Source organism: Schistocerca gregaria, chromosome 5, assembly GCF_023897955.1.
Source record: "Schistocerca gregaria isolate iqSchGreg1 chromosome 5, iqSchGreg1.2, whole genome shotgun sequence".
NCBI lineage: Eukaryota > Metazoa > Arthropoda > Insecta > Orthoptera > Acrididae > Schistocerca > Schistocerca gregaria.
Window position 1 is genome coordinate 269,381,074 of NC_064924.1, and position 27,850 is coordinate 269,408,923.

A 27,850-nucleotide genomic window follows, 5' to 3' on the forward strand; every position below is an offset into this window, starting at 1 on the left:
GCGCTGAAAACAAAATGGTTCAAATGGTTGTGACCACTATGGGACCTAACATCTGAGGTCATCAGTCCCCTAGAACTTAGAACTACTTAAACCTAGCTAACCTAAGAACATCACACACGTCCATGCCCGAGGCAGGATTCGAACCTGCGACCGTAGCGGTAGCGCGATTCCAGACTGAAGGGCACTGAAAACAGAGCAGTCGTTATCGTAATGCGGAAACGGAGCGATTTGTGTGGCCATTGTCGTTGGCTTTCGGATCAAGGGTGCGTGTATTTCCGAAACGGCTAAGTTTGTAAACCGTTCCCGTGCCGCTGTGGTTAAATATGCCTCGCACGGCAAAATGACGCTATCGAAAACTGGCGCTGTGCGCGCTCGAATAGATGTGTAACTGTTGAGTAACTGACAGCGCACACGAACCAATGAGCTACCAACAGTGTCTCCCCAACAACTATTTAGCAAACGCTGCTGCGTATGGGAGTCCGCAGAAAGTGCCTGGTTCATGCTCCCATTAGCGCTGTTCACTGACATTTGCACGTCAATGACGTACACACAGTGCAGACAGGTGGCCTTTTCTGATGACTCGCGTTTTATGCTTCATCGGACATGTGGCCGTAGGCGTGCATGACGTGAAACGCCAGAAAGCAAATAGCCTTATAAAATCGCCGGCTGGATTCAAGCCGGAGGAAGGAGGGTTACGGTCTGTGCAATACTTTTGTGGCAATCCCTGACTGATAATGTCATTGTGAAATGCACAGTAGATTAAGTACGCATTTAAACTCATGCTCATAAATTAAGGATAATGCTGATACATCGTGAAACAACGCTCTGGTGGGCGGTTCGCGGGTTTAAATCACCTCCGGGTACGACCATGCGGTGCATTTGACCTGCGGGCGTCGCACGGTGGCGATGGCAGCAGTCCACAAACGCAGAGTATGGTGCAGCGAGTAAGGATGCAGACATTTTCAGACGTGCTAATGGTACTGTGTGTTGAAAATGGCTCAAAGAACGCGTATTGATGACGTTATAAGGCGTAGAATACTAGGGTGACTGGAGGCTGGTAAAACACAGCAGGTTGTAGCACGGGCCCTCCGTGTGCCACAACGTGTGATCTCAAGATTATGTCAACGATTCCGGCAGACAGGAAATGTGCCCTTGCGCTACAGTACAGGACGTCCACAGTGTACAACACCACAAGAAGACCGATATCTCACCATCAGTGCCCTCAGATGGCCATGGAGTATTGCAGGTAGCCTAGCTCTGGACGTTATTGCAGCAGCTGGAACTGTTGTCTCCAGGAACACAGTCTACAGAGGACTGAACATGAAGCAAAGCAAGCGCTGTATCATGTATAAGATACAGAGGCGAGCGAGTGCACGGGACTTACCCTAGTTCACTGCTAGTAGCGTCACGTCATCGTAACGCGCCTGCATATAGTATTGCACCACATTTAACATAAAAGTAAAAATTAAGATTTGTGTGTAAAACTTTGTTAAAGTATAGTTCTATGTAATAATGTTTCAGGTAACAAATCTTAATGTTATAAAATTAGTAGTTTACGTAAAATTCACGTTTTGAAAGAAAAATAGGAGGCGCTAAATAATGACGCTAGGAAGCCAAAATTTGGTGAGAAGGTGCAGTAAGAAGTCATTAATGAGTGGTGCTGGTTTCCAAAACCATAAAACTAAAATTGACTCCAGAATCCGCGTTTTTCGGAAAAATCAGAGGCGCGAAATAATAGAGCTACAATATTGAAAATTGGTAGGATGCTTCAGTTCACCCTAATAATAATAATGGAAATACCACAATCAGTTACCTCTTCTAGTTTTTTTAGTAATTTAGTAAAAACTACTTTTGTGAGTAAAATGTACATAAGCATTATAGATTAAGTACTTTAAATTTTAATGATAAAACAAATTCTTTAAGACCAATGATCAGATAGGACAATTAACAAAGCTACACCAAGTTTTAGTCTTGTAGCATAATTAACAGCTGATACAAGTCTTGATAAAGCTATGGTTCAGAGGTAACAATCTACCGTTAGTTCCATTGTAAAAATTCTAGAGAGTAAAGTTTTAATTTTAGCGGGCTGAGATTTTCTACGTGCTTCTGTACTGCTCAGATGTATGTATACAAAAATTGAGAAGTTTGTAAAGCTATTATTAAATGTGATATTTAAGATTATGTGCCTGAGATAGCGATCATTTGGAGGCTGCAGGCATCTGCATAGGAACGGAAAGAACAGATGCTCTCTTGGCGGTACGGGCCGGAGCTATATAAAAAGAGCGGCAGAGGCAGTAGTAAGCTCACTCCGCATTAGACCAACGCCTAGTCCACGCGAGCTTAACGTCCGATCGCGCCTCGCCTCGGGTGACGTCATAGCGGGCTGTGACATGCGCGTACTTAGCAATGTAAACGGACATTGAAAATCGCGAGGACTGTACACCGTCCTGGATCGTTTAGACTTCGGTAACAAACTGTTATTGTGCCGTCCGTGTGAAGTATAATTCCGCGTTGCAAGTGGTGACTAACTCCACTTTTAAGGCGAGCATTAATCTTTTTTTTTAACATTATTGCGAACTATTAATAGAGCACCGTTAGTTAGAGTAATGAACTATTCGGGAGGAACTTGCTGTAGAAGTCGCCTCTGAACTATTAAACGATTGGCTGAATTAACAATATTTAATGTCTTTAGCATTTTCAGAAGTTTCGAGTAATTTGTGTGAGCCTTTAAGATAATAAAATCTTGTTTGGAACTTTAAATTTTATTGAAGCAGCCCTAATCCCGTGAAGAACTATGGATATTTTTCGTTTAGCTGGGCTGTACAGGAATGTGGCCGTGCAGACTGGGAACTAAGGTCAGTAAGTTTCCCTTCGCTTTCTGACTGGCCACCAAATTAGTTGCAAGGCTCGCGTGATTTAAGGTGGCAATGTTCAACTTTCATTCAACATTAAACAACGACTTCTTCGCCGTCCCACATATGTTGCATCGGCAATAGTCTGTTACGTGAAATGAACATTCAAACAACTCATTCGACAACTTCTTCGCCGCCCCACATATGGTGCTTATCGGCCGGGAAAACTGAATTAAAAGCAAATAAAAGTGCTCGATGTGTGAAAGCGATTGGTATAAATTAACGAACTCGGTAGGCAATAACAGGACACTGAATTGAACTAGTGTGGGAACAGTGTTACCAGTAAAGGCGGGTGTAGTGTATAAACAATAAGTGTCTACAACTGTACGTTGGTTAATGACGATGGTGAGGAAGGCGACGATGCTGGATCGCGGCTGCCGACGGCGCTGAGACTAAAGGAAGACGGTGCGTCATCGCGGAGCTGCGCTGATCTGCGAGACAGCTGCCGGCTGCGCCGAGCGGTCAACGGTGCCTTGCTGCCCCCCCCTGGAGCTATTGCAGTAGGCGATTCCTGTGGCGGTACTCGACGCTACAGCTGCTGCTGCTGCCTTCAATACGTCGCGACGCGTCGCATCACGATTGCTGGTACACCGCGACGACATCATTCGTCGAAATCAAGCATTTAAGTTAAGTCAAAGACTTTTAAAATATTTATTAACTGCTGCTAACAAACTAAAAGATATGGAAAGTAGTGTACATTTCAGAAGGGAACCGGTCTCTGACCAAGAATCCTCAGGATCAGGAATTGAGTTTAATGAGGATGGTTCCATTAATCCCTCAAATATTGAACTAGAACGTAATTTGTCACCAGTAAATTATGACTTTAATTTAAATGAGAGTGCAGGGATGCAATCAATAAGTGAAATAGAAGTCAAAAGGGAGCCAGTAGAGTTGCTAACTTTGTCAGGTAGGGAAACTGAGCTCAATATATCTCCAGCTCAGTCAAGTGAAGAGATACAAAGTATCAAGGTAGAAGCTCCGGATTGGATGCAAATACTGTTTGCCAAACTCGAATCAAACCAAAATAAAATTGAGGCTAAAATTGAGGATAGTAATAAAGAACTAAAAGAAGAACTGCAATCAAAATGGAATAGTTTGAATTATAAGATAGATGCTATTCATCATGACATTCAAGTAAAAGTAGGGCAACAGTTAACTAAAATGCATAGTACTTTCAAATGTGAAATAGATCAAATTCAAAAAAATTATCAAGAGGCAGATGAACTTTTGGAAGTGAGGTTGTCCGAAAGATTGAGCAACGAGTCCAAACTTTGCTCTGACAAAGTTAAAGAGGTACAAATTAAAGTAGATACTTGTCAGAAAAACATTGAGAAAGTAAAAGAAACCTGTACCGAAATTCGTGGTGCAGTGGAACAAAGATGTTCTGCCACGATAGAAGCAGTAGAGTCACAAGTAGAGGAATTAAATACTAACATTGCTAACCTAGAAAATAGAGTAACCTCTGTTAATTCTAGTCATTCTACTGTACAGCATGTGACTTCAGTTGACGCCGCTTTTATAGGGTGTCGACAGTTTTTGCGCTTTGATCCTGATAAGTACATTCACCCTCTTGAATTTTGGAATGACTTTGAGGATGTTCTCCCCAACACTTGGTCAGAAAAAGAAAAAAATTTCATTTATAAGAAGTCATTTGTCAGGTGATGCTTTGCGATGGTCAGCGGATGTAATGATCAAATGTAAAACTTTATCTGAATTTAAGTCTGCATTTCTCAACGAATACTGGTCACATAACAAACAAAATGATGTGTTAAGGGAATTCTGGAGTGGTAAGAAGTTTTTCCCAGGGCGTGAATCAGTAAAGGATTTCGCAAGGAAGTGGGTTTCAAGACTGTCACATTTGACAGAAAAGATGAAGCCAGATATGATCATTATGGGTTTAGAAGGTAAGCTGCCGTGGTACTGGCAGAAGAGGATCATTTCCGCCCCTAGAGATAATATAGACAAATTTATTGAATATCTGGAAAGAGTGGAAAGAGTAGCTGCTGCTGAGGAGCAGGTGCAGCAGAATAACAAATCTTCTAACAATCACGTACAAAATAATGGAAACGTGAACGTTAGAAATATGGAAGTTAGGCACACCAAAACAAACTATCGAAACCAAAGCCGTGGCAGAGGAAGAGGGGGTAGATACTCACCACGCTTTCGTAACAACTACTATGACGAAAGTGGAGAAGTAAATACTATGCCATTAAGACAAGAAGGGAGTCATGATGCTACTATATCTAGTGGTGTCACAGATGAACACAACAGGCCGCGTGTGGGAAACTAAATCCCGTCTATGAGGAAACTGGTGCTCACCAGGCGGTAACAGTAACACAGCCAGTAACGGAAACACAGACAATCAGCCAACATACACAGACAGACAACATGGATGACGAAATAAATACAGATAATACCAGTGATGTGTTAAGCCACTCTCACAAAATAGTGGATAGTATTTTGGATACACTAGAAAAATGGGTCAAGGAAGAACAGGAACTCAAGGTAGATAATGGGGAAGAAATAGATAATGGGTTTGAGTCTGATGGGAATAATGATGAAGTAAAAGCTTACATCTTCGATGAAAATGGCAATCTAAAAGCTGAAGTAGAAGTAGCAGAAGTAGAATCAGTACTGCAAAACTTTAGAGAGGAGGAAATGATGAATGAAGGGGGTAGAAATAGTAACGAGGTGAAAGAATCTAGTAGCTGTGTAAACGTGCCACAAATGGTTGAAGGTGACGACATTCTTATGAACAGCAATATTGCGCAGGGACGCAGTTGCTCAGAGGTAGAGGATAGTTTGGCTGATGTGCAGCAAACAAAAGTAGAAAAAGTCGTCAGATGCTTCGATTTAAAGTTAGTGGACAGATTAGAGAAAGCAGCTAAGATTATAGAGCATGATGAGCCCCAGGATGTAAATGTAAATGTAATTGCAACTGATCAGAATTACTTTAGCTGGAAGAACATAGAACGAGATTTATTAGACGAGGTGTGTGAGCAACCTGTTCAATGTAAAATAACTCACCCTGTTATCAAAGTAAACATATCAGGAGTCACTGTGCGTTGTCTGCTTGACAGTGGCAGTGAAGCAAGTGCTTTACCACAAACATTTTTTGATACCATACCCAATAAAGAGAAGTTAACAGTTATGAAAGTAAGTGGCTTAAAGATTATAGGTGCTACTGGAAAAGTCTCTAGACCAGTTCAACACGAAGCTTTGATACCCATTGGTATAAATGACGTAGTAATAGATCATCCTTGTTTGATTGTGCTAGGCTTAAGTGTTGATATGTTGATTGGTACTGATTTCTTATCAAAGTACCAGGGAAAGATCAATTTTGATCAGAACAACTTAATTTTAACTTTACTTGACTCTAAAGTGATAAGAGAGTCTTTTATAGGAAGTCATATAGGCGGTAGTAATGAAACTTGGGAACTGCCTATTAGAGTAATAAAGAATAAAGGATACTTGCAGGAAAATTTGGTTTTCAGTGAGAATGAGGAAAGTGCTAAGGATGAGAAGAAAGCACAGGCCAGGGCAAATATACGCAAAAGAGCTTTAGATAGGAAAAAGAGGCATGATGCAAGGGCTTCCCCCACTAGTTTTAAAATTGGTGAGCTAGTGCTGGTCAAAACAAAAGAAAAATCAAAGAAAATTTCTGCAGAAACTAAAAAGTTTATGCATGTATATCATGGACCATTTAGAATAGTAAGTAAACCTCATGCAAATGCCTATCGTTTGGAATATCCAAAGAGTAAGAAAGAACTAGGTCTAAGAAATATTGTGGATCTAAAGGAATTTAAAATTAACAGTAATTAATTACTGTAGGGAGTCTGCCACTCTTTGGCGGATACACGGTTTGGCGTACCGTGCAGTCCCAGCTGGGTGAAACTTTATTTCCTTTTCAAGTTTCATTCCCTTCTTCTGGTCTATCATAACAGGTAAGAATCACATATGTCTTCATGTTGTATATATGCTATTAGGTTTTAAGTATTCTTAGTAAGGATCTACCTAGTGAATGGCAAAACAAAGGTCTGAGTACCAATAAGAGGCAAACATGGCTAAATAAATAAATTAAAATATTTCATGTAATTGTAAAGGGTTAGAAACTACAACTAAGAGAGACACTTTGCAGTATACGAAGTACGGTATGAATATGAATAATCCATGAGATTATGCAGAAGGTAGTATGTTGCTAGAAATAAGGTTGTCTGAAGGAAAACAGCAATGGCGTTTTAGAATTAAATAAATGGAGATGTGTGGAAGTGGTGTGAGGATCGCACCAAATATATAGAAACAGGACGTCAATAGGCTGACAAAAGGAAAAGGGAGAAAGAAGTGGAGAAATGAAGAATTTTTGAATCTGGAAGAAAAGGGAGAAAATGAATAAGGTGAAGAAGTGAAGTAAGTAAATTGAAGTAAATGATGTAGGATTAAAGAATAATTCCCTCACGTCTCGTGAAATGGTGAAAAACGCTAAATCTTGCTTGAGGCAAATAAATAGTTAAACAGACAACAGAAACACACAAATATTGGAAAATGCAGAAATTTGGAATCGGTATACTGAAAATAACTAATTTCTTTAGTAATTCATACAATAAAGCAAAGTGCTGGTCAGCAAATGACTTCTTTGATGAACTAATCCATACGATAATTAAGCCAGAGTACATTAAAACTAAAAGGTTACTCAATTTTCTAAGTTGAAGCAAGATCTTAATATATTAATTTGCTAAAAGAATTTTCACTATTTAGGAACCTAAAAGATTATTTATGAAAGAAGAAAGTAGGAGCTATTGTATCAGATACGACTTAGTGCTAAATGTCTTTCTGACAACTTCACAATTAGTAAAATAGTGCCAGAATATAAACTATAAAATGTACTTTGTCCTACCTTAGATATAAGTTGAAAACAGGAACTTAGACCGTATTGTCTGTTTCTCAGGGACATGCAGGCTGCATGAATGACTGACAACAAGCGGTAGGGAGATTGGAAGTAGAGACGCAAACCACAGTGAATACAATTTCCTCCCACAATTTTGTCAATCAGTGAAATTAAATGAGTGTTACAATAGGACACCCACCACAGTGCCGAGTATTATAGTAAAAGAAAAATGTGAGTGCGTTGCAGTGATAAAAGTCGTGTGTATTTTCTTTTTCAGGAAGAGACTGATTTTAAAGAAAAAAAATAACTATTTTGTAACCATTGAAAAATTTATATTTCCATGTAAATGTATGTAAATAATTTGTGAATGTCTTCTGTACTAGGTTTTCTATGTGTATATGAGTATGGTTATTTTGTGTATGTAGTAATAAGGAATTTCCTAAGAAGAAGAAACTTAAGTTGAAAGAGGTATACTAAAGTAATCCATCGCTTGTTTGTTCTTTTACAAATTTAATTTTGTTCAAAAATAGATCTTCACGAAAATTAAAAAGGGGGTGATGAAGCAAAGCAAGCGCTGTATCATGTATAAGATACAGAGGCGAGCGAGTGCACGGGACTTACCCTAGTTCACTGCTAGTAGCGTCACGTCATCGTAACGCGCCTGCATATAGTATTGCACCACATTTAACATAAAAGTAAAAATTAAGATTTGTGTGTAAAACTTTGTTAAAGTATAGTTCTATGTAATAATGTTTCAGGTAACAAATCTTAATGTTATAAAATTAGTAGTTTACGTAAAATTCACGTTTTGAAAGAAAAATAGGAGGCGCTAAATAATGACGCTAGGAAGCCAAAATTTGGTGAGAAGGTGCAGTAAGAAGTCATTAATGAGTGGTGCTGGTTTCCAAAACCATAAAACTAAAATTGACTCCAGAATCCGCGTTTTTCGGAAAAATCAGAGGCGCGAAATAATAGAGCTACAATATTGAAAATTGGTAGGATGCTTCAGTTCACCCTAATAATAATAATGGAAATACCACAATCAGTTACCTCTTCTAGTTTTTTTAGTAATTTAGTAAAAACTACTTTTGTGAGTAAAATGTACATAAGCATTATAGATTAAGTACTTTAAATTTTAATGATAAAACAAATTCTTTAAGACCAATGATCAGATAGGACAATTAACAAAGCTACACCAAGTTTTAGTCTTGTAGCATAATTAACAGCTGATACAAGTCTTGATAAAGCTATGGTTCAGAGGTAACAATCTACCGTTAGTTCCATTGTAAAAATTCTAGAGAGTAAAGTTTTAATTTTAGCGGGCTGAGATTTTCTACGTGCTTCTGTACTGCTCAGATGTATGTATACAAAAATTGAGAAGTTTGTAAAGCTATTATTAAATGTGATATTTAAGATTATGTGCCTGAGATAGCGATCATTTGGAGGCTGCAGGCATCTGCATAGGAACGGAAAGAACAGATGCTCTCTTGGCGGTACGGGCCGGAGCTATATAAAAAGAGCGGCAGAGGCAGTAGTAAGCTCACTCCGCATTAGACCAACGCCTAGTCCACGCGAGCTTAACGTCCGATCGCGCCTCGCCTCGGGTGACGTCATAGCGGGCTGTGACATGCGCGTACTTAGCAATGTAAACGGACATTGAAAATCGCGAGGACTGTACACCGTCCTGGTTCGTTTAGACTTCGGTAACAAACTGTTATTGTGCCGTCCGTGTGAAGTATAATTCCGCGTGGCAAGTGGTGACTAACTCCATTTTTAAGGCGAGCATTAATCTTTTTTTTTAACATTATTGCGAACTATTAATAGAGCACCGTTAGTTAGAGTAATGAACTATTCGGGAGGAACTTGCTGTAGAAGTCGCCTCTGAACTATTAAACGATTGGCTGAATTAACAATATTTAATGTCTTTAGCATTTTCAGAAGTTTCGAGTAATTTGTGTGAGCCTTTAAGATAATAAAATCTTGTTTGGAACTTTAAATTTTATTGAAGCAGCCCTAATCCCGTGAAGAACTATGGATATTTTTCGTTTAGCTGGGCTGTACAGGAATGTGGCCGTGCAGACTGGGAACTAAGGTCAGTAAGTTTCCCTTCGCTTTCTGACTGGCCACCAAATTAGTTGCCAGGCTCGCATGATTTAAGGTGGCAATGTTCAACTTTCATTCAACATTAAACAAGGACTTCTTCGCCGTCCCACATATGTTGCATCGGCAATAGTCTGTTACATGAAATGAACATTCAAACAACTCATTCGACAACTTCTTCGCCGCCCCACAAACAGACATTGTTTATTTGCCTGGAGACCTGTAAGGTGCATTCCACTGACCCCTGGTCACAAGAGAGCCCTTAAGGCCTAGTGTCAAGAACAAAGTACATGGTCATTGGAACAGTGGTCCCAGGTTATATTCGCGGACGAGTCCAGGTATAGTATCAACAGTGATTCTCGCCGGGTTTTCATCTGGTGTGAACCACGAACCAGATACCAACCCCTTAATCTCCTTGAAAGGGCCAGTATGGAGGTCGTGCTTTGATGGTGTGAGGTGGGATTATGATTGGTGCACTTACACCCCTCTATGTCTTTGACAGAGGAACTGTAACAGGTCAGGTGTATCGGTACGTTAGTTTGCATCAGTATGTCCGTCTGTTCAGGGGTGTAGTGGGTCCCACCTTCCTCCTGATGGATGGTAACGCACGGCCTCACCGAGATGCCATCGTGGAGGAGTACCTTGAAACAGAAGATATCATGCGAATGGAGTGTTCTCAAGACCTAAACCCCATCGAGCACGTCTTGGATGCTCTCGGTCGTCGTATCGCTGCACGTCTTCAATCACCTACGACACTTCAGGAACTCCGACAGGCAGTGATGTAATAATGGGAGACCATACCACAGCAGTTGCTCGCCCGAGTGATCCAGACTACGCCAACCCGTTGTACGGCCTGTGTACGTGTGAATGCTAATCATATCCGACACTTATGTCGGGGTACATGCTCAGGAAACAGTGGCGTTTTGTAGTACATTTGTTTCGGGTGGTTTTCGCCACTTATTACGAAAACCTTGGATTACAGACCGGTGTCGGGTGTGTTCCCTATGTGCCTATGCTATCAGCGCCAGTTCTATGTAGTGCCACCTTGTGTGGCACCACATTCTGCAATTATCCTTAATTTATGAGCATGAGTGTATCCTTGGAGATGATGTCGATCCAGGATGCCGTTTGGTACTCCATGGCACGATATCATCTACCAGCAGGAAAGCACAACGTATCACAGAGCTCGCAGTGTACGTGCGTGGTTCGAAGCGCTACAGGATGAGTTTTGGTACTCTTCTTGCCACCTAACTCTCCGTATTCCAATAAAATCGAGAATCTATGCGACCACCTAGATCGGGCTGTTCGCGCCATGGCTCCTCAACTGAGACACCTAGTGTATGAGGTCACGGCACTGGAGTCGGAAATGTAGCACATTCCTGTCGCTACCGACCAGAACCTTTCTAACTTCTTCCTGCACGTCTCGCAACGGTCCGCGCTGCAAAGGTGGTTATACAGACTTTTGACAGGTGGTCACATTAAAGTGACTGGCCACTGTACATTTAGCACTCCGATGTCTTTCAAGGGATCAGCAAATTGCTGTATTGTGTGGAATTGAAAATTATATGACTCTGGGCACAATACATATCTCAACATTTGGTAAGAGAACTATCTTTAATAGTGTTTATGGAAGCACACAAGACACCATACGAAAATTAGTGAAACATCGTCTAGATTGCAGAACTATGTCGGTAACTGAGGTCTATTGACTCTTCTGAATCTCGTTAACTTTAGCTGATGGTTCTATGCAGGAGATGGAGTAAGACTAGACCGAAACCAGTCATTTTAAATAAAACAAGTTTTGCGATCTAGACTGTTTATCACTAATTCGATATAGGTTAGCAGATCACTGTTCTCCAGACACGGTGCCATATCTTTTGAAACAAGATACTGTCAGGTGCCTCGGAGAAGTGACAACAGTTTCTTTCAGAACGGCAATCAACAACAGATACCCCTTTTTAAAGGCATGAGGGAACAACTCGCTTGCAGGTCGGGGTGGCCGAGCGGTCATAGGCGCTCTGGAACCGCGCGACCGCTACGGTCGTAGGTTCAAATCCTGCCTCAGGCATATATGTGTGTGATTTCCTTATGTTAGTGAGGTTTAAGTAGTTCTAAGTTCTAGGGGACTGATGACCTCAGAAGTTATGTCCCACAGTGCTCAGAGCCATTTGAACCATTTGGAAACTCGTTTGGAAGCGAAGTTGGATGTCGTGACGTGAGTATCGCTTCCCGACAAAGAACTGTGCATGTCAGCCAACTGGTTTGCTGAAGCTGGACTTGGAAATGACTCGGGCTGTTGGTGTTGGCGCGAGATGGCGCGGCTGTTATGGGCTGCAGCGGGCAGCTAACGCGCCGCCAGCACGCCAGAGAGTCGCAAGTGCAGACCAGGACCCCAGAGCGAGTTCGCCGAAAAGAGGGGAAGGCAATAAGAACGTCTTCCTGGCGAGTTGCCCACCCTGCGGGCACGTGCTGCCCGTCCGCTTGCATCGCTTGCCCCACTAGTGGCCTCGACTACAGTCTGTCTTTTCTTCCAAGTAGTTCCCCGAAATGAACTCGTAACGTATCTATCGACCGCTGACGTCTCCAAGTGCAGGTATATGATGGACGGAGCGAAAGTTGCAGTCGAGTGACGCTGCACAACTTTGTATAACTCGTCATCTGATACGCTGCCAGTATCGCCATATGAAATGCACCTGTTTTTTAATTTACGTAAAAGTCTGTGAACAGAAGTTAGAATAATAACAAAAAATATCAGCGAGATCACAGAAGTATTTTGCATCTAATGCTGGTAACCTACTTAAGTCATTACAAACATTAAGAGCCAAATGTGGTTGGACACGTAGAATAGTATGTTTATCCGCCCATAGTATGAGTGCCATTACATTTTATTGTAACACTAGCTGGCAAAACCCTTGTTACTAGGGTATTCTTTTGGCCGATTTCCTATTAGAAATGAAAAGAAAAAAACACTCCATAGTGTACTACTAAAAAAAAGCTCATCTAATCATGAAGACACCTTTGAAATCATGAAACAAACAAACCAAGAAATCTGCAAAACATAAAAATGTATTAGTACAGTATCCAAATACTGAACCATGAATCCAGACACTTTCTACACCATGGGCGCAGCTGCTTTGTGTCTCTTTAACGCGATTTCGTAAATGACTCTATGGCAATGCTTCTTCAGAGTTCTATAGATGGCTATCATATTCACCTACACCGTGTGCTCTTCGCTGTAGAAAGCTGTCAAAATCTCTGCCAGGGTCTAGAATTTCGTTGAGTGCAGGGGTGTCTTACTAGTAGATTATAAATATGTATAAAGACTTCATGCAAAATACGGCATCTTCTCCTGTATCTCGGTGTTTATGACGTCGCATATCTTGTACTATGTCTCCTACAGCGATATATCTGTGTAGTTACAGTCAGCAGTATATGTGGATACTGTCAGCAAAATATGTTGCGAACAGAGCTAGTAGCAAAGAAGTAATAAATTTAAACGTCGTGCATTATATCGCAGTTCTTCTCGTATCTCCTGATCTATGTTCAGATAGTGATATAATTTCGTTTATGCATTCAGCGGCATATATGGACGCGTTATGCAAAACTTGTTGCGATTAATTATCAAAAAAGAAGTAACGAATTTAAGCGTCATGCACAGTGAGACTTCTTATATTACGACACATCTCCTAAACTAGGTGCGGTACCATCATTTTCTGTAGTAGGTGAATTTAGCGACATATGTGCACAATTCTTGCGAAATTTATTTCAATACAGTTCAGTAGAACAGAAGTAATACATTTGAAAGTCATCAATCATGCGGCTGTTTCTCATGCGTCTCATATTTTTTGACGCCATATCTCCTTCACTGTGATAGATAGATGATTTTACCTCTACAGCAGTCTTTGCTTGACGCCAAGTGTTTGATTGAAATCGGACTAGTAATTCAGGAGGAGATGTGAAACATACTCTCTCACTCTCTGTCTCTCCCTCTCTCTCTTTCTCCCTCTCTCTCTCTCTCTCTCTCTCTCTCTCTCTCTCTCTCTCTCTCTCACACACACACACACACACACACACACACACACACACACACACACTTACACATATACACACACATTTTAATAATAGAATACGTTACAGTTTTTCGCCAATAAGACAACGTCAGGAAGGTATTGTCACACCTTTTTCTGGTGTAAATGCATATTTCATCTTGTAATAGACGCATTTCACATCAATAACGTAATTTTCTCTTTCTTGTACATTTACAACGACTAGAGAGAAAAGGTGTTTTGGTTTTGTATTCCAGCATTTACCTTCATACAAACCGACGAAACTCATGTTGCGTCAACGGGCTCTTCCCTGAAGTGTGGAGGATATTTTTTGCTATGTTTTGTCATTTTCCAAGCTTTTCTTCTGACAGCGTTTACTCAGAGACCTTTTAGAGTTGGTCTGATGGGAAATCTAAAGTGAAATGACAACAAAAAATCGAAAATGTAAGAGGATATTCGGCTGAACGAGTTCACTAAAGGATTGAATGTGGTTCCTGTACACTTTGGACTACAATCAGAATGAATCGAACACCCTTGAATGACACAAGCTGGTATGTTTTATAAAAATACCTGCACCAGAAGCTAATGTTTGGGGCAACTAAAACGGTCGGCGCCGGCTTTAAGTCTGTGATCTCATGACAACACTCCTTATTATACCACTATGGTGGTGAACGTTGGTGTCCCACAAACATCCATTTCTAGACTGGCAATACAATATATAGTATAACTGAAGTCACTGAAGACAGCACTTTAGAATTGCAATATTGACAGCGAGCACAAAGGTCGTATAAACAGCTGTGTGTTTATTGATCAAACTGTTGTAGGAATTGGGTATCCACAGATATAACAACGTTAAGTTTTGAGTTTTCACATAATGGTCAATACATGCGTCAAGTTAGTTTTTCGTACAGCATACAGAATATACAAGGAATGGCCAAGTTTTAATGTAAACGTAACTAGAAACATCCTGCGTACTTTTGTTTTAGTACTGTATGTAGATCTCAGTAATTACATCACTGCTCGTCTTATCTGAAACATTGGCTGTGTTTAGATAGTTTACATATTATTATTAAGCAGTTCAATAAATGTAGTTTTGATAGACATAGCTTAATGATGTGTTTTAATTATTTTTAATCATCTTCGGCTTTTCTTTGAACAGTACTCTCTTTACGAAAGTGATCCCATAGGTAACACGTGTATTTGTCATTGATAACATATGTTTCTATTAATGTGAGTGTATGCGGCAGAGGTCTATCTTCTTGAAAAATGATGTTGGGTTGCAAGTCTGGGATCTGAGGGTACACAGACTGCTCCAACGTATCCAGGTAAACTGACCCATTCAGTGATTCAATGTTTGTTCTGCAAAGAAGAACGGTCCAACAATCCTGTAGTGCATTGGCTCGCAACAGAAGTTTACTTTAGGGCTATCACGAACATGTACAGTGACAGTGTGCGGATTTTGCGAACCCCAAATCCGAACAAAATCCTCATTAACCCTTCCCAGCCTAGATTAGATTAGATTAATACTTGTTCCATAGATCATGAATACGACACTTCGTAATGATGTTGAACGTGTCAGGTTAATGAAAGATGTCTGTAGAAGATATTACATTACACAACATATTGCATGACACTAATGTTTAAGTTAGTTTTTCTTTCGCTCCCTTAATTTATATCTCAAACTTCAGCCAATGAGTAGAAGGAGTTGTCATCTAGAAATTCTTTTAATTTATTTTTGAATGTTGGTTGACTATCTTTCAGGCTTTTGATGCTGTTTCGTAGGTGACCAAAGACTTTTGTGGCAGCATAATTTACCCCTTTCTGTGCCAAAGTCAGATTTAACCCTGCAAAGTAAAGATCATCCTTTCTTCTGGTGTTATAGCTATGCGCACTGGTATTACGTTTGAACTGGGTTTGATTATTAACAACAAATTTCATAAGTGAATATATATACTGTGAGGTTACTGTGAGGATACCTAGATCCTTAAATAGATGTCTGCAAGAAGACTGTGGGTGGGCTCCAGCAATTATTCTGATTACATGTTTTTGAGCAATGAATACTTTTCCACTCAACGATGAATTACCCTAGAATATGATGCCATACGAAAGCAGAGAATGAAAGTAGGCCTAGTAAGCTAATTTACTGAGATTCGTATCACCAAAATTTGCAATAACCCTAATAGCATACGTAGCTGAACTCAGACGTTTCAGCAGACCATCAATGGACACAACTAAAAATTTTGAAAATTTTACCTTAGCTACAGACTTCTGCTCAAAGTCTATATTTATTACTCGAGTTGTGCCATTTACTGTATGGAACTGTACATACTGTGTTTTATCAAAATTTAACTGGAGTCCGTTTGCTGAGAATGTCTTAATAATTTTGTGGAAAACATCATTTACAATTACATCACTTAGTTCTTGGTTTTTGGATGTTATTACTATACTTGTATCATCAGCAAAAGAACTAACTTTACATCTTCATCAATATGGAATGGTAAGTCGTTAATGTATATCAAGAACAGTAAAGGACCTAAGACCGAACCCTGTGGGACCCCGCACTTGATAGCACCCCAGTTTGAGGAATCAGCTGTTGTTTTAACATTACATGAACCACTTATTTCCACTTTCTGCTTTCTTCCTGTTAAGTATGAATTAAACCTTTTGTGCTCTGCCCCCCTCAAACCATAATGATTTAGCTTATCTAAAAGAATTCCATGATTTACACAATCAAAGGCCCTTCAGAGGTCACAAAAAATTCCAATGAGTGAAAAATGGGTGATGTCCAGTTATTCAGAGCATTTAATATTTGATCAGTGAAAGCGTATACAGCATTTTCTGTTGAAAAGCCTGTCTGAAAACCAAACTGACATTTTATTAGTACTTTCTTTTTACATCCGTTACAATACGCTGCAGTATATACGCAGTAAATTGTTGTAGGCGTGGTTTGTCGTTCGGCGTCAGATGTTGTAGAATTTCATCTTTGTAAGCACACATGTGAGGACACTGGTGAACTACACGATGCAATGTTAATCGATATAGATTAAGTTGCCTCGATGCTGGAGGAACTGACTTACGTGTACTTCTGAGAAACGTTTGTTTGATGTTATCCAGTGTCTCTTCTAAAATTACGTAACGTGCACCGCCAGAACGTTTCAGAACAGTTCCTGTTCCTGAAACTTCCTGTACAATTCCTTAATTGTCTTGACATCGGGTGGATCTCATCCATACACACGAAGATAATTCCTTTGCACAGTAATCGGCGATTTTGTTTCTGCAAACCACACTACTGCTTGCGCGTGCTGCTATGAAGTCGCCATTTGCACTTCATGCGACCATGCTGCAATCTAGCGACGATATTAGGCAGTTCTGTTGCGAGAATACAAATTCTTTGGGATGCTCTACAATGTGGTGCATTTTTCATTGTCTTATGTATTGTGGTTTTTCTCTCCTGGATCCTTGAAAGTTTGAATGGGACACCTGAATGGGACAACTTTTTGAGATGAAGAAAGAGTTTTGGTGGAGGGACAACATCTTTTAGGGATGGCTAGCACCAAAACAGAAATCATGTAAATGAAGCATGCAGAGCCGTCAGCTGTTCTGTCACTGTGACAGATGAGTTTAAACATACAGGTCGTCAATCACCTTCTGACAGCAGTTTGGAAACTCTTCATAATGACTCCAAACTCTTCCAGTTTCCTTATGATGTAACTGTATTTTCTTTAAAATCATCCACTGTGTGTGATGTGTTATGGTAGCTGCAGTAACAATGTGACTTATACCATGCGACATCTAGTTTTCTGTGAAAAGCAATGGATCAGAACATGTTAATGCCAGTTTAGAATCTGACACAGACCTCGAAGTCGTGGCAAAAAAAAGTATGGCAGTGTACAAAGCGTGTTACAGCAGTAAAAAGAGAGTGTATCATACAACGATACAGGGTCACAGGGAGTGTCTCTTTGACTTACCTGTATAGTATAGTTTGTGGGTTACAGTCATCCTCCTACAGTACAGGTACTGCAACCTTACACTGGTCCATGCAGTGGATCAGCAGCTGTATACTTAAAAGACTCACCACATCTTCTCGATGCCAGCATGCAGACAGTCTTTGTTTTCCATAGTTGAGGGGAAAGGGATGCAGTAAAAATCTTATCGTGATCTCTATCAAATGAAGTTAGTGGAGTTGTTGTAGTTCGTAATTTTTCTCTGTTGGATTGTACTGACTAATGAAGGTAGCATGCTTGCCTGATAATTGTGAATGGCCCTGAATGTCGCGGATCTGTTTCGGGTTGCGGTACTTATATGTAGTTTTGGGGCACACCACAATGCAGTAGCAAACTCCTGGTCCTTTCCCCAGTTCCCATTCCCTCATGTTGGAAGAGCAGGCTTCGTTTATCGCTGACTTTACATGTCATACCCTGTTGTCGGAACTACAACCACATGTTCCCATTTCCAGCAAATGGTCAAAACATGGTCTTGTCGCAATAACTCAGGCAACTCTGTTTCTATCCGGATTTCAGAAGGTGGTAAATACTTCTCTGTCAGACTTCAGCTCAGTTCCTACTTAAATTAGAACGATCTCAAGCGCAAAGCTGCAGAAATGTCAGCAGTTGCATGAGTCACAAAGACTATCTAAAATTTTACTGTAGCTAATAGGTTCGTAAGAGGTAATTCGTTCCAGAATGTGAGAGTGCGAGAAATATGATTCACTAGTGGCTGTAATCATTAAAGGAATTCTCCGTGTGGTCCGATTCAGGTATGTGGTTGAATGGAAAGACTTGATTCCAAATCCCAGACCTCATTTCTACTGGAGAGCATAACACTAGAGATCTGGTGAGCTATTGTACATAACCTCCATCAGCACACCATCTACTGTTTGTGATCCTTCTCAAACTTCGCTTATAACCCAGTGGCATTGAAACAGAATTCATTACAGTTACTGGAGAAACATCTAGCGGCAGCATGAGAGAGTTGCAAATACTGATTTCATACCATGTTCCTCATCCAAATCACCTTCGAAATTCAGCGATTTTATCACTAGATTGGATCGCCAGCTACGTGTAACCACACTGTTGGTTTCATAAAATACACTCCAGCGATCACCATCTGCATTCAGTGGGACTTAACATCTATGGTCATCAGGCCCCTAGAACTTAGAACTACTTAAACCTAACTAACCTAAGGACAGCACACAACACGCAGTCATCACGAGGCAGAGAAAATCCCTGACCCCGTGTAGTATCAAGACGCTTGTAATGGTAATATGGTCTTTGCGATCGTGTTTCTTTAACGTATCGGGGTTGGTACGACGATTATGCCTCTCTTTTAAAGACACAGTGATACCACTATCAAGAAAAACTTATGAGACGTGTACATCAATTGCTTATATTCGGTCAGTATTATTTCGTATTGCCGGCAATCTGTTATTGTACAAGTATTATACTTAGTAGTAGGGGATGCATGATAGTTTCATCTTGAGCATCAGGGTTATAAAGTATGTGTGTGTTTCGACTTCTACAAAGGAAATTACTATATCCTATTGAGACCATTATCGTATCATTTAATAGTGAGTTCATAAAATATGTATATGACTGGTTTCCTAGGATGATTCTGTCTGCGATGGTGACCTGTGGCGGGAATGATTCACGTTTCCGATTAACCGTAGGAGCTGTCCGAATGAAGAGGCCTGTTGGGATGCAGGAATGTAGCTGACCTAACCATGTCGTTCTCTAGATGGCGAATAGAGAACTAAAACTTAGTTCAGTTGTTCAAATGTGTGAGAATTTCTAAGGTACCAAACTGCTGAGGTCATCGGTCCCTAGACTTACACACTACTCAGCGTAACTCAAACTTATTTATTCTAAAAGCAACAGACACACTTATTCCCGAGGGAGGAGTCGAACCGCCAGTGGGAGGTGCCGTGCTATCCATGACATAGCACCTCAAACTGCGTGGCCGCTATGCACAGCAGTATATACTTACCAAGTGCGTGGGAATTTGAGAAGATTCTATATGGACGGGTGTTTGCGCTCGACCATTGTTCCCTCCAATGTAATTTGTCCGAGTGACTGTTTCAGCATATTTACCACTTTTATTTGGTTGAGAGAACATCGATTATAGTGTGTGCATCTAGCAGGTGAAAGACAGGGGAAAGAAACTTTTGCTGGTTCTCTAGAAATGAGACAAACATTAATCGACTATGTAAATTATGAGGATCATTTCCAATCTGCTATATCACTGACATTGGTATTTGCGAGTGGAAATATCAGTTTTCTCTATTTTCTTCGATTTCTCACATAAAGTCCTTTGCAGGCGGGAGAAGTTTCTAGATGCACACCGGTTTACAGCACGCTCCACCTCACTAAAGTTTCGGGTTCCTAGAAAAATAATTTCCAGTCTGTGTCTTCGAAATTAAACAGTGCAAACCATCGGTAGCATACTGCTATATACTTTATATCGAAAAGTAGCGCGAAATTTGTATGATATTCTGAGAAAACGTGTGAAAATAGATGTGCTCTTGTAATCCCATAGTCTGGAGATTGGTGTAGACACAAGCAAGCAAGCAGTTCAGGACCAGAAACGGTGACACCTTTTTGCGAGGTGGACCGACCCAGCCTTTGTACAACAGTTCAGAGAATGACTCTGCTCTGCTGAGGGCGCTCTGGTCACTGGTCGGAAGCTGTTGTGACATCTGATTGAAGGTTGCGGGAAAATGTCTAGTGCTGCAAGAAGTACATATGGTGCAGTCTGTATTCACAATGGATGTACGAGTGTCTGACGGTCGATAGCTATATGGAAGATGCAAAAGGGCTTCTTTTGTATGGTACAGGGTACGAGTTGTATGTTTACTACATCGACATGGTAAGTGGTAATATATTGCCGGGTTGGAGATCGGTTTCACGCTCTAATATTCAGTCTTCTGTTCTTAGTAGCAGAGCAGTGCAATTGAGTCCTACGGTGAATGTGCTGTCTGTCTTTGCAGTATATGTACGAGTGTCTGACGGTCAATATCTGTATGAAAGATGCAATTGCGGCGATTTCGTATGTTGCATGGCACGAATTATATGTTTACTACATCGACAAGGTACGTGGTGATATTTTGTCACGTTGGAGATCTTTTTCACGCTCTAATATTCAAGCTTCAGTTTTCAGAGGCAAAGCAGTGTAATTAAGATTCTTTTTGTATTTGATGAACTGTAGGCCACTTTTGCATGGTTTAACTGGTTGGTTGTTTTTGGGGAAGGAGACCAGACAGCGAGGTCATCGGTCTCATCGGATTAGGGAAGGACGGGAAAGGAAGTCAGCTGTGCCCTTTGGAAGAAACCATACTGGCATTTGCCTGGAGCGATTTAGGGAAATCACGGAAAACCTAAATCAAGATGGTCGGACGCGGGATTGAACCGTCGTCCTCCTGAATGCGAGTCCAGTGGCTAACCACTGCGCCACCTCGCTCGGTTATGGTTTAACTGTCAGTGCAATATGGCGATCTGTGCTATCTAATTTTGTCGCTGAAAGTTTCATCTGCAGAAAGAAAAAGGTGGACAGTGTTTCGACACCGGCAACATCAGTAATTTGGCTAGTAAATTCAGTAAGAGCCGATCATAATGCTCCATTCATTTATAAGACATCCATTGTACCAGGGCTTAGGAGCTTCTATATAATGGTGAAAACGTTTACATTTCAGAGATGTTTGTGGAAAGCAGCACTTAATGATATCCTGGAAGGGTAAAATATGATGGACGGAGAGTACTTGCATGTAGGTGTCAGTCACAGTAAACAAGTGTGCAGCCGGAGGCGTCTCATGTCCCATTCGGAGTGCTAGAAACAATGCACGCTGTGCTATTCTGGGAAGCACTGGAATAGTGTGACCTGTGACGTCAATGTAGCACTGAGAACCTTTTAGCTTAGTCTGCAAGGATGAGTTGCTGAGCAATTAGGTCTTCAATGGAATGCAGTTAGAGTGACATCATGCCAGCAGCGGTGAACGCATGTGCGTCCTGAGGGTGACTTGGCTCTCATTTACAGTGACATCTCATGTCAGTATAGCAACCATATACCCAAAAATAGATGCAACTTTCATCCGTTTGCTGTAGGCAGCAGTGGTGCTAGAGTGATGGCTGGAGCTACGGCGCTGGCTTAGATCCGGCTGCCAATGCGTCTGTGCGGTGTCAGCATGTATACACATTGGAACAGTTTGCTGATACGTCGTCATTGACAACAGTTCGAAAACAATTTATATGTGGACTGAGTGTTCGTGCACTACATTATTTTCGGTTGTTTAAGTGTTGTGAGCATGGTGACAGATAGTTGTATATGCATTGTTTATGTGACTGACGAGTAGTCTGCAGGTCTGTAGGCGATGTACTACGTTATCTGGACAGTTTAGGATTACTGAGCGTGTCTGCAGAGCGTTTTACATGTGTTACTTTGATGACTTACGTGTTGTTTCAGTGTCTGCACATCAGTGAACTACATTATTTCCGTAATTTACGAGTTGTTTGCATGTTTCAGCATCAGTTTACCGCATTATATAGATAAATTACGAGTAGTCTGTAAGTCTGTAGGGTACGTATTGTGACCCCAAACATGCCAGAGTGAGTGTTTTGTATCAGTGTAATAAATAAACTACATGAAACCGATACCTAAGTAAATTGTTCCAAAATAAATAAAGTACAGTCCTTCCTCTCTCCAGCAGCGCAGAACAGCCTGAGTCCTTTTCCCGCTATTTCCCCCACCCAAGACCACCATGGGACCACAGCACGCACTGTTGGCAGCACTGTGCACTACATTAGTTGGACTCCAGACCTCATGGTGAACACGCTGGATAGAGCTACAGCCTCAAATTGTTTAAATATTCACTGCATGCAAAATAAGGACTTATGCCACTCCTATTCAGTAGCCCAGCACAGGCAGAGTCCTTTTCCTACCAATTCCTAGGTAGAAGTGGCGGTCGGATGACTTATGTTCGTGGAGATAGCCCAAGTGACCTATTTTCCTGCCATTTTCTTAGGTTAGTGTTGGTAGCCGTGGTGTGTTGCATTGTCCTACAGGAATTTGTACCTACCACCACTTTCTGAGGGATGGGAGGGAGTGTTGGGAGGAGAGGGTGTTAGGTTAGTAGAGGTAGCCCAATAGACCTATCTTCTCTCCATTCTCTGAGTTTAGTGGAAGTAGCCGTGGTGTGTTTTATTTTACAGCAAGAATTTTAACTTCCTGCCATTTCCTGGGGGAGGGGATGTAGAAGAGTGGGATTGGAGGGGGTAAGGTTGCTGGAGACAGCCCAATTGACCTATCTTCAAGCCAAAATTTGAACTTTAAACCATGACGTCACTGTGATTTTGCCATACCTAGCGTTGCCATCTTCTATTCAACATCTTGAATAAATTTGGCAACAATGAATATTGGGGCCATACGAACTTTGCCCCACTATTGTCCTTAATTCTGATCTTAAATTTGTCCCTTATCTCGTATATGCTCGATTCTTAAAATGTAGGAAAAATTTTGAAATTATATTGTAATTCTCTGCACCACATAAATATTTAAAAATTAAAATGTGATCACTACACTAGTTACAGTTGTTGGTGGAACTATTCTTAGATCTGCGAACAAGCACGAGATACAGGAAGTTGCCTTGGGAAAAATTGTTTTCAGAGCAATGTTCCAACTTAAAATTTTCGAAGGAAAAACGTAAACGCAAAGGTAATTACGTGCCACTCACAATAAAAATGTCTCCATATAACGCACGAAATGAGAATTAGATATAATTAACTACGATGTGAATGAGATCTACATGCAAACACAGTGTCGAAAAATTATAAAGAAAGGGAAGAAAAACTGGATGTTCCAGTAATAAACGTATCATGCAATAACTTGCAGTAATAAAAAATCACGTTCAATGAAAAATTTGTTTGTGGCAGCACAACAGTAATGAGACTAGTTCTACAAATGTGGGGATAAACGAATCAAACAAATACATAATAAACAGTAAAACATCAAGTTTATAGTTAAAAGCTGCGACATTATCCAAAAGAAGGAAAATGACATCGCTAATAAAATAGCAGTATTATGTGAAACATAAAAAGGTAATCGTTAAATCACGTAATTTGTTCATAGCAAAATAAAATGCTTGTGGGTCCAGTAGGACTAGCTTAACTGTTATCCATTCACAGGTATAAGGTAGATTAACGCTTCATGCATTTGCGCGAGACGAGGCAAAAGTTGTTAGAATACCATGATGGGCTGTGCAAATATAACAGTTAAATATATAGACTAATAAAACGAATAAAAGCTAATATAATTACATTTGCGTGTACAAAGTACAATGCATGATAAAAATACTTGACGAAGACATCTAATTACATAAAAAACACAGAAAACAGGAATTTACATAATTACTAGTTACAAGAAAATTACATGTAGTATGTGACAGAGCAATATGGCATGTTACTGCAACATGTTAAAAGATAATTTTGCTGCCGGCATATCTTAATACAAAATAAAATTAACAACTACAGCAACAAGGCGGGTGTTACAGATGAGGTACCACCGCAAGTGATTTGAAGACAGTCCAGTTTATAGTCGAAACATGCTGACATTTTTACCATGAATGGTAAATTATTACCTTTGTATTTCTATTGTCCCTTCCAACATTTAAACATGTCATTACTGTGTAAAGAAATGTATCCTAAGCCGACTTCCTGCTTTTTGAGCTTGTTCGTAGGTCTGGTGATGACTGTATTGTCTACGAAAACTGGTCTAGTCACCATATATTAATTTTTATATTTCTACGCGATCTGGAGAATTAAATGATTTTTGAATAAAGATTTTCTAAATTTTAGTAAATACGTAGAATCTCATTCTCCTTCCCTGAAGTTTTCAGACATAACTCACTTACGATGCACCTCAGAACTTTCATCTGTTCTTAGTTTATCTCGTTCCATAGTTTGTGATCAGTAGAATATTCATTCCACTCACCAGACATAATTTCTCCTCACTTCCAGAAGAAATCGCAATGTTATCAGCGAATCTTTTCATTGACTTCCTCCAATACAGAATTTTTAGTCCACTGTTGAAACTTTCTTTTATATATGTCTATACTTATTCTATATAATATCTCATGCACTTTTTCTTGGGGCGATTTTGTCTTGGTCCTCCATTCGTAATGGTAAACTGATATACTGCACTGCAGGCTAAATATTGTAAATCATTCTCTAGTCATGAGAGTTAGGAGTCTCACCTCATCGTGGTGATACCAGAAGATGAACGCAGGCGGCTCAGGCGAGTACCTGATGGTACACGTGAGGTTGATGGTGCTGCCCTTATTCACGTACAGGTCTGGACCGCCGAGGATGGTCGCAGTGGGAACTGAAAAAGACAAATGCAACCTTCAGACTTGTGTTAGGTAAAGCTTCCGAGCTAATGAGAGAAAACTTTGGAGAGAATCACGGCGCTCAAAAGACAGAATTCCAGAATGTGATCAAAATGTATCCTTCATTATATGTGTGAAGAACTCCATGACTCTTTTCGACACATTTTTTTGTTTGTGTACGTCGCTAATTTTAGATTGCGCTAGTAATACTCCTTGGAGCTAAAATAGACTGAATAAACATAAGAAGTTCTTCGTTGCGGTAAGTGCAATATAAAAAGAATAGAAAGTGCTATAGAACTTGCCGTATGGTTATCGTTACGTGGTGTACCATAAATGACTGAGTCACTAAAACTCTTGTGGGTTCTATGATGCTGCTATTACTGAAAGAAACAAGCAAGCATTCGATAAGGGCACCACTGTATGCAAAATTACACAGTAAAATTATCGTGTAGAAACAGAAACGCAACAAAAGTATTGGTACTTTAATTTAACGAATTGAAAAGGGTTCAATAACTAATAATGATAAAATATGGTGAAGAGTATATGCGACGATAAAACAATTATTCCAATGAGCTAGCTGATAGTTCATAATGGAAAGGTGAACAACAAGAAAATACGAAGTAATTTAACGAACAGAATACAACCAATATTTTTAAATCGATTCGTTATTTGGTGATGTTCACCGTTCCGTTACAAGTTATTGTCCTGTTCATTTCAACAATAATATTATCTTCTCACATACACTCCCCGAATTTAATTAGTATTAGCTATGCAGCTCCTTCGCTTCCTGTAAGTCAAATCGTCACCATTGGTTCAGATGTTTTACCGTTTTAACACGATAATTTAGTTTTCGTAATTGTGCATAACGTGGTGCCCAGTAGCAGACGTACGTTTCTCACAATCTTCAGTAACAACATCACAGCACACACAATAGTTTTAATGATAAAGTACTTGACTGCATATCACGTGAGGAGCTGCAAGGCAACGATAGTTGTATATGTTCTATGACACTTTCCTATCTTTATAAATCGTGCTTGTCGTATGTAGGTAGGACCTTTTATGAATAATATATATTTCTTCTTTCCGTTTTAGCTCTGAACATAATTACTAGCACAACCAAACCCGGTGATAGCATTCCCTTAGTCTGTAATCCTGATACTTAAAAAATCTTGTACTGCAAATCAAAGTCGCTTTTCAACATATTTCACTATGTCAAGACTTACAATAATTACTGTTGTTTAATGACACCTAGTATAATTATCAATAACGCTGCAATATTGATTATTCAAATAAATGAGTTTTACATTATTTCGTTTGTACACAGACAGATGACTTAACATTCAAAGACAATGACTAAGTTAATACACAGGTGGGCATCAAGGTGCTTCACAGCAAGTAACACCTGACAAACTTAAAAAGGACATGAAGTATTGAGATGTCGAAGTTTAAGAACAATGGCATCGCAGCTCAATCGAAGTGTATATTTTATTTTATGCAGTTATGATATTAGTAGTCAAAGTGATTTCTATGGTTATCCCTGCCTACCACTGGGTGAATGCCCCATCCATATTTGTCCTGCAATGCTACCCGGTGTACTGTTACATGAATGCCACAACTATACTCATATTTTTCCATGCGGCGCATCTCTCAGCCACACGTATAGGTACCCACAACGTAGATGCATGTTTGCTAGTGTCATATGCCAGCTGCCTATCACGTCGATTTTTGTGTGTTCTTGAAATCCAGCAGATACCTTTCTAGAATCACCTTGACTCTAATCTATTCTAGGGAAAAAATATAAAAATTGTCAACCTCTGAAATTTCTAACTCTCGTAGTCTGACGTCACGATGTAAAGACACCATCAAATATATCATTTTACTAACGCCATTCGTTATGTAGACGATGTAGTCACAGACAAGTGGAAAGGCACGATCTTCTTCATATTACAGAAAAAAAGCGTCAGAGATAAAAAAACAGTGTGCTACCTTACATGATGTGTTCATAAGCACATTACAAAATAGCAGGAAGGAAGAGAAAGAAACCATTGTTATTTTCTTACAACGGTGACAGTATAAAATTTAGCTTTCAGGTATTTTGAATTCACGAGGTAATCGCAAGAAGGTATTTTAAATACCTCCGATAATCCCTGTTATCCGGACACAAATTTGGTGAAATTTCAGATTCTTTCATATACATTTTAATCTGCTTTAAAAACGCAACAGACATACATACAGTCACACTCACACATATACAATCACACACACATACACAGACACACACACACACACACACACAATGTTAAGGCTACGTGTTCAGTAGGTCGTTGGTCTGCCTTTGTTATTCTTCCTGCTTAGCATGCATTCGACATCACCCTGGCATGTCTCCGTAGGTATGTGGCCCCAGACGTCTACGCATGGGTCACGCATTCCCGTAAATGAGGGACTGTGGTGGTGCATGGACGCGGAATTAGCGCCCAAGAACGTCGAATGGTCTCCGATCACAAGAATTTAGTCGTCAAGTTGCATTCGCTATCAGGCT

The 27,850-nt window shown here is 40.2% G+C and overlaps 1 protein-coding gene across 1 annotated transcript in view; it reads right to left on the minus strand.

The window, feature by feature from the left end:
* LOC126272263 (zwei Ig domain protein zig-8-like) overlaps positions 1-27,850 on the minus strand; it is a 968,421-nt gene that overhangs the window by 157,010 nt on the left and 783,561 nt on the right. Inside the window, exon 4 of the mRNA XM_049974998.1 lies at positions 25,180-25,307. Within this exon, the coding sequence (XP_049830955.1) occupies positions 25,180-25,307 (128 nt within the window). The remainder of the gene's footprint in view (positions 1-25,179; positions 25,308-27,850) is intronic.